The sequence below is a fragment of the Salmo salar genome, chromosome ssa06 (genome assembly GCF_905237065.1).
Source record: "Salmo salar chromosome ssa06, Ssal_v3.1, whole genome shotgun sequence".
Classification (NCBI taxonomy): domain Eukaryota; kingdom Metazoa; phylum Chordata; class Actinopteri; order Salmoniformes; family Salmonidae; genus Salmo; species Salmo salar.
In genome coordinates, this window is record NC_059447.1 from 22,359,266 (window position 1) to 22,366,965 (window position 7,700).

Sequence of the window (7,700 nt, forward strand, 5' to 3'; positions counted from 1 at the left end):
CTGATGACTTAATTTGCCATTTACAAGGGCGTTACTGATGTCCACAGTAGTCAGTCTCCTGCCCATGGGCGTTATAAAGGGTAAAGGTTAATTAGTTAGGGAAGAAATTTGATCAGGGGCGGGCAGTTAAAATTTGATACCCAGACAGGTAATTCAAGCATTCCCTATTGTCACCTCAATCAGACCTATATAAATCGTCTCTGACGGACACCAGTCACCACATAGCCTTACTCCTCTCTTTTGGATCAACGACCGGGCAAGAACCTCAACGCGGTAAGTTGACTTTGCGCTCTGAACTGAACTCAGCGGAGTCATTCTCTGCCACTTTGAGGGATACAGACTGTTGTCTTTTTTTTATCATTCGCTTCGTTTGTGTTTATAATTAGAAGTTGACTTGGCTTTAATGTTTAGACAAAGGATGCGGTAACAACGTATTAGACAAAGTTGTGCCATATTTTATTTTAAGGAAGTATCTAATTCATTCTTTGCTATCCGTTTTAGCAAATACATTTTACAGGGTTTCAGTATATTGATTCCGACCAAGATGAGTCAAAGGGCAGACTAAAGATAATTTGCCAGTAGTGGTATTTGGAGTAGGCCTACCTAGCTCAGATCAAGCAATAGGCTCAGGGGAATTACTGAGAAATTATGTCAACACTACTGTTATGTGCATGAGCTGATTCAATAGACCTTAGGCTATATGTGTGTCACAATTATTGGCTATGTTTTATAGGCCTCTGAAACTGCTTCAAATATGCTATCCAAATAATTATAATATTCTGCACCAGTCAAACCAACGCCTTGTCTTCAAAGAAGAAGCATGCATTGCTGTTCAGCCTACCTGACTAAATGTGTTAATAATTCACCACTTTTGTTCATTCGACAGGATTAAAATGTCGCTCTCATCTATCCTTTCCGCTGATGCAATAGACGCTGCTATGAAGGACTGCCAAGGTATCATCTTCCACTCATATCATTATTGCTTTCTTCATTTAGATTCCTTCACCGCATTAGTGGTAGCCTAGGCTATGGGCAGATTCACTATACTAAATAAAGTAAAATAAGGTAGTCCATTGTTGATGTCAAACAAAAAACAGAAGTATAGGCCTACTTAGGTGGATCAAAATGAGGCCTATTTTACAGGAAACACATTTGGGCTACGGAAAGTGACAGGAAACCCTCCAGAAGCATTTAGGACAGAATAGATAGCAGTGGTCTCTGTCAGGTTTTTTTGTCCCTAAATGTATCAGGAGGAATTATAATGCAAACAATTGTCTTAATTTAAGTGGAGTTTTTGAATAAATCAAAATGTGATGTGCCTATGAGTGAACTAGACTAGACTTAACAGATTAGTAGGTTATTTGAATCAGCTGCAACCTGGTCTCAGAGCATTTCATATTATTCTGTGTGTAAATCTGAGACTCCATTTAGAGTGATATGTTCCGTTTCGTATTGTATGCATTCATTTCTGGATGTCCATCAACTATTTCATATGATATGTTACTAATTGCAATTCGTGTTATATGTTACGAATTTGCAAAACATGCAATATGTTACGAACTTGCAAAATGTACAATATGTTACGAATTCGCAAAACATATGATATGTAATGAATTCTAGATAGGTGGATAGGTGGCTAAAAGGGTAAAGGTTAGGGTTAGTGTCCGCGTCTTCCACAAGCCCTACCTCCACTTCCTACCCTCACTTCCTCGTTAACGACCTGTACCAGAGCTAAGGCCGAACACGGCTGTTAATTTTTTCTCATGTCATCCTTACCCCATCAGCACCGGACTCCTTCAACTGCAAGAAGTTCTTCCAGCAGTGTGGCTTGACCAAAAAGAGTCCCGCGGAGGTGAAGAAAGTCTTCGGGATCCTGGACAACGACGCCAGCGGCTTCATTGAGGAGGAGGAACTCAAGTGAGTCGGCTACAATTGTTGGACTTTTAGTTAGTGATAAACTACAATCGTTGTGTTTTTTCTACTACAATATTTAGGCCTAAAGAAAATAGCCTATATATTCTTCTTGATGCCGCATAGGCCTATATCAAAATGTATCCTCTGTAGGCCCTAAACGTGTTAGGCTACCTGTCATTTTGCACAGGTTAGTGTTTTTTGTCACGAAACTTATTCTGGAGACAGCTCTGCAGTGGTCACTAGCTTGCACAGCCACAAAGTCATAAAATCGGATTTTAAACCTAACTCTAACCTTTACCCTACCACACTGCTAACCCTAATGCCTAAAAGCAAATATATTATTATTATTATTTTTATTATAATTTTTTTACCCCTTTTTCTCCCCAATTTCGTCATATTCAATTGGTAGTTAAAGTCTTATCCGATTGCTGCAACTCCCGTACGGACTCGGGAGAGGCAAAGGTCAAGAGTTGCGCATCCTCCGAAACACAACCCCGCCAAGCCGCACTGTTTCTTGACACAATGCACGCTTAACCCGGAAGCCAGCCGCACCAATGTGTCGGAGGAAACACCGTACACCTGGCGACCATGTCAGCGTGCATGCACCCGGCCCGCCACAGTAGTCGCTAGAGCGAGATGGGACAAGGACATCCCGACCGGCCAAACTTTCCCCTAACCCGGACGACGCTGGGCCAATTGTGCGTCGCCCTCATGGGTCGACACAGCCCGGTATCGATCCAGGATCTGTTGTAATGCAGCTAGCACGGCGATGCAGTGCCTTAGACCGCTGCGCCACTCGGGAGGCCCTAAAAGCTAATATTTGTTTTTATGCATTTTTACAATATAGACAATTTTGACTTTGCAGCTGGCCCATCTAGCGGGAATTGCTCAGTTCTGCCTCAGGCCACTTCTTGAAGATAGGCTTTGTAAACTAGCACATCTTTACTAGTGCGCCCTCATCAAGAGATGGTCAATTGTCATTATTTTGTTCATTCATGAGTCCTGGGGGGTCATAGGTCATAGCCTTTTGCACTGTAATGATGGCATATTAAGCCTGCTTTCAGTAAGCATGTCCTCTACAACTCCTAAAGTTGTTTTATTTGTTATTTTTTTCAGATCCTGAGGTTAAAATTGTCTTTTAAAAGGGTGACCACCATAGTTTTCTAAGATATATGGATAAAACAATATCCATTCGTCCATTCATCATTAATGTCTGATTGGTTTTTCTTTGTAACCCAGACAATACTACTTCCTCAATATCTGAAGGGTTCTGCTGTTGAGTGGTGAGTTGTCGGTCATGGCAACTGTGTAGAATAGCCCCGTCAAAGTAAGCACGGTATGTTAGTGGTCTCGGTGTGTGTGTGTGTGTGTGTGTGTGCATTTCAGATTCTTCCTCCAGAGGTTCAACCCCGGGGCCCGTGTCCTGACTGAAAAAGAGACCAAGGCCTTCATGTCTGCTGCTGATGATGACAGCGACGGCATGATTGGAGCAGATGGTGTGTATCTTACACTAGTTTGGTGATGATGATGATGAAAATGATAATGATGATGATGATCACAATGATGTTGTTGTTGTTGATGATGGCGATGAAGAGGTGGATGAGAGTGATGTTTGATTATGTTGATGGAAGTTTGAAGGAGTGATCTCATTCGATACCAAATCAGTTGAGATTGTACAGGTCTGAATCTGGTTGCATTATGATAGTAAGCAGATTACAGAATGGTAATTGCCAATGGGTAATATAAATACTTTTTACAGTTCTACATTGAACCTCCACTGTCAATTGCAGTCTCAATTACAATATATAGTGTAGTATCTTGGTAAACTATTCTCAAATGTGCATCCTGCAATGATTCCTTGGGTTGGTTGAGATGTCACTATGTCCCAAATTCATTCATTGAGTTAGTTGAGATGTCACTATGTCCCAAATTCATTCATTGAGTTCGTTGAGATGTCACTATGTCCCAAATTCATTCATTGAGTTCGTTGAGATGTCACTATGTCCCAAATTCATTCATTGAGTTAGTTGAGATGTCACCATGTCCCAAATTCATTCATTGAGTTAGTTGAGATGTCACCATGTCCCAAATTCATTCATTGAGTTAGTTGAGATGTCACCATGTCCCAAATTCATTCATTGAGTTAGTTGAGATGTCACCATGTCCCAAATTCATTCATTGAGTTAGTTGAGATGTCACCATGTCCCAAATTCATTCATTGAGTTAGTTGAGATGTCACCATGTCCCAAATTCATTCATTGAGTTAGTTGAGATGTCACCATGTCCCAAATTCATTCATTGAGTTAGTTGAGATGTCACCATGTCCCAAATTCATTCATTGAGTTAGTTGAGATGTCACCATGTCCCAAATTCATTCATTGAGTTAGTTGAGATGTCACTATGTCCCAAACCACAGAGCCAAACCTAACGTGTCTTTTCTCTCTCTTGTTCTGGCTAATTATTTATCTTCCTGTCTTTCCTTTCTCCCCACAGAGTTCCAGGCCATGGTCCTATCCTGAATACCTGTACAACACCCTCCATAACTCTTTCTCCGCGCCCCACTCCAGCGCTAGGATTTATAACTTTAGTTTTACATCTGTCAATCTATTTGGAAACATTTATTCTTTTTTTGCAAACCTCCGGTTCAGACTATCTACAACTCACCGATTTTTATTTTAGCTTTTTGCATATGTTTTAGACAGGTCATTATATTATTGCCCAAAATGTATCACTTACCAAATTACTGAGAAAATAAAATAATAAAATGCATTCTAAAATCTCCTCCTTGGTTATTGACTTTTTACTCAAATATGAATTGTACTGAAATAATGCCACACAGTGTTGCTATAATATGCCATACAATGTGATAACCCTATTGGACAGTGTGCACGGTATTGTACTGTACAGTGTCCATATTAGGACAGTCTCGGCAGGAGTTGTTTCAGTCTCAGTGGCTCTTGTTTTGTACAGAAGTAATGAAATTCCTTGAGACTGTGAACTTATATAAAATATACTTAATATTAAATATTTTAAGTTCACAGTCTCAAAGCATTTCATTATATCTATACAAAACATAATTCCTGCATAACAGATGCTCTTGAAAGATAAGATTGAATTGGGTCTCAAGAAGAAAGTGTAACAATAGCCAATGACAGTATAATCACAGGTGGAATTATGGTAGCCTGGTCCCAGATCTGTTTGTGCTGTTGCCTACCCCATTTCTGTCCTTGTCAAGCCAAACGGTTTGGCATCACAGTAAGTGACACGGACCTGGTATGATAGCACAAACAGACTGGCGCTAGAATTGGGGAGAATCCTTAGGAAGTAGGTTCCCAAGTTAAAATCTCAGTGGGAACATTTTGACATGTAAATTCGCATACTGATTTTAATCTTGCACACAGCAAATCGTTCCTCTCGGTAAGCAGTCTGAGCAACATCCTTACCCGTGTCGTGTCTGACGGGTCATAAACCTCACCCAACAGGGCAAAGTCATGACACCTGTCTAAAACATTTCATTTAGGCTTTTCTTCACCTTATCTAATTCAGCAACAATCAGCAGTGGGTTGATTGACAGAGAAGTTGGTATCGGATGTGAGGAGAAGTGGGACAATGTGTGTGTGATTGGGGGGGACCTGAGGAGGTGACCTTTATAGACACCTGAGGGTCACCATGGCAGGATCGTGTGACACCTGACCTAAGCTTTGTAATAAAGCTGTCTGACATACTTAGTGTAATAGAATGGTATATATGCATTACTCATCTCATATGTATATACTGTATTTTATACCATCTACCGCTTCTTGCCTATGCCGCTCAGTCATTGCTCATCAATATATTTATATGTACATATTCTTACTCCATCCCTTTACTTATATTTGTGTGTATTAGGTAGTTGTTGTGGTATTGTTAGATTACATGTTAGATATTGCTGCACTGTCGGAACTAGAAGCACAAGCATTTCGCTACACTCGCAATAACATCTGCTAACCATGTGTATGTGACCAATACAATGTGATTTGATTTGATTTATAGGGCCACAGATAGGAGAGCAATGCACACAGGACCGAATCCTTGAAGACCCTGTATGTGCACAGGATTCACGTCAATCTCCCCCTGACCTCAATACATGATTTGTGTTGAATTGTTAGGATTTGGCCCAAAATTGTATTGACACGGTGTGAGACAGTTCAATTCTATGTTATTGTGTATCATTTGCTTAACAGATACAGTAGGCGTGAGACGCTCTTTGATTAGGTTTGTACCTACAAGCAGTGTTGACACTCAAAGATAAATGATTACTTGTGAGAACTTGTCACTGCTCTGTGCACCTGCATGCATTTAACTTAATCTCTGCATTTAATTAAGAGGCACATTGGATTAGAACTAGTAACCACAAAGAAACAACACCCTGTATTACAGTAAAGCAGACACCCAAATATTAGAGCCTCGCCATTAAATGACACGTTTTTGCTCAGAAACCTCAACATTGAGGCAAGAACCTGGCCATTATAGAGAGCAGCCGTTGACAGAACATAGTTCCCACCCTTGTATTGAGACAACCAGATTACCAGACCATTAGAGACCCAGTGCCAGACACACTGCGGTATTCTGCATGTGGGCTACAATAGACACTGGCTTGGGCACCATGCTTCATCAGACTTCATTCCTGCTGGCAATTTGCCTTGGCATTTCAACCATGCTCCCATTACCGGCCGGGGACCTGCTTTACACGGGGAGTATCTGTTAGGTCCTGTGACTGTACATATAACTAATTCGCAGACACTTCATGTCAAAATAACATGGTTAATGCTTTTTCAGTCCTGTAATTGTACAGGACTGAAAACTTGTACAGTAAAATAATAAAGCACCATTAGGAAAAGAGAGGACTACCACATCATGTTATAACACACGTGTTCTCTACCCATCCCATTCCGGACCTGTTCCCAACAGTCTGTCTCTGTGTTCTCTACCCATCTCATTCCTGACGTGTTCCCAACAGTCTGTCTCTGTGTTCTCTGCCCATCTCATTCCGGACCTATTCCCAACAGTCTGTCTCTGTGTTCTCTACCCATCTCATTCCTGACCTGTTCCCAACAGTCTGTCTCTGTGTTCTCTACCCATCTCATTCCGGACCTGTTCCCAGCAGTCTGTCTCTGTGTTCTCTACCCATCTCATTCCTGACCTGTTCCCAACAGTCTGTCTCTGTGTTCTCTACCCATCTCATTCCTGACCTGTTCCCAACAGTCTGTCTGTGTTCTCTACCCATCTCATTCCTGACCTGTTCCCAACAGTCTGTCTCTGTGTTCTCTACCCATTCCATTCCTGACCTGTTCCCAACAGTCTGTCTCTGTGTTCTCTACCCATTCCATTCCTGACCTCTTCCCAACAGTCTGTCTCTGTGTTCTCTACCCATCCCATTCCTGACCTGTTCCCAGCAGTCTGTCTCTGTGTTCTCTACCCATTCCATTCCTGACCTGTTCCCAACAGTCTGTCTCTGTGTTCTCTACCCATCTCATTCCTGACCTGTTCCCAACAGTCTGTCTCTGTGTTCTCTACCCATCTCATTCCTGACCTGTTCCCAACAGTCTGTCTCTGTGTTCTCTACCCATCTCATTCCTGACCTGTTCCCAACAGTCTGTCTCTGTGTTCTCTACCCATCTCATTCCGGACCTGTTCCCAACAGTCTGTCTCTGTGTTCTCTACCCATCTCATTCCTGACCTGTTCCCAACAGTCTGTCTCTGTGTTCTCTACCCATCTCATTCCTGACCTGTTCCCAACAGTCTGT

At 41.7% G+C, this 7,700-nt stretch overlaps 1 protein-coding gene across 1 annotated transcript; it reads left to right on the forward strand.

Moving 5' to 3' along the window:
• Positions 1-4,695, forward strand: LOC106606664 (parvalbumin, thymic CPV3). The gene is made up of 5 exons (XM_014203003.2): positions 1-273; positions 887-954; positions 1,785-1,917; positions 3,301-3,410; positions 4,408-4,695. Exons 2-5 carry the CDS (start codon positions 894-896, stop codon positions 4,431-4,433), a joined length of 330 nt encoding a protein of 109 aa, XP_014058478.1. The 5' UTR covers positions 1-273; positions 887-893; the 3' UTR covers positions 4,434-4,695.
• The last annotated feature ends 3,005 nt before the right edge of the window (positions 4,696-7,700 follow it).

Excerpts from the sequence above, each read along its gene's own strand:
- LOC106606664 (XM_014203003.2), top strand. The coding sequence starts at position 894 with ATGTCGCTCTCATCTATCCTTTCCGCTGATGCAATAGACGCTGCTATG. Across the intron at positions 955-1,784 it reads TGCTATGAAGGACTGCCAAG|CACCGGACTCCTTCAACTGC; the intron begins GTATCATCTTCC and ends TTACCCCATCAG. Across the intron at positions 3,411-4,407 it reads CGGCATGATTGGAGCAGATG|AGTTCCAGGCCATGGTCCTA; the intron begins GTGTGTATCTTA and ends TTCTCCCCACAG.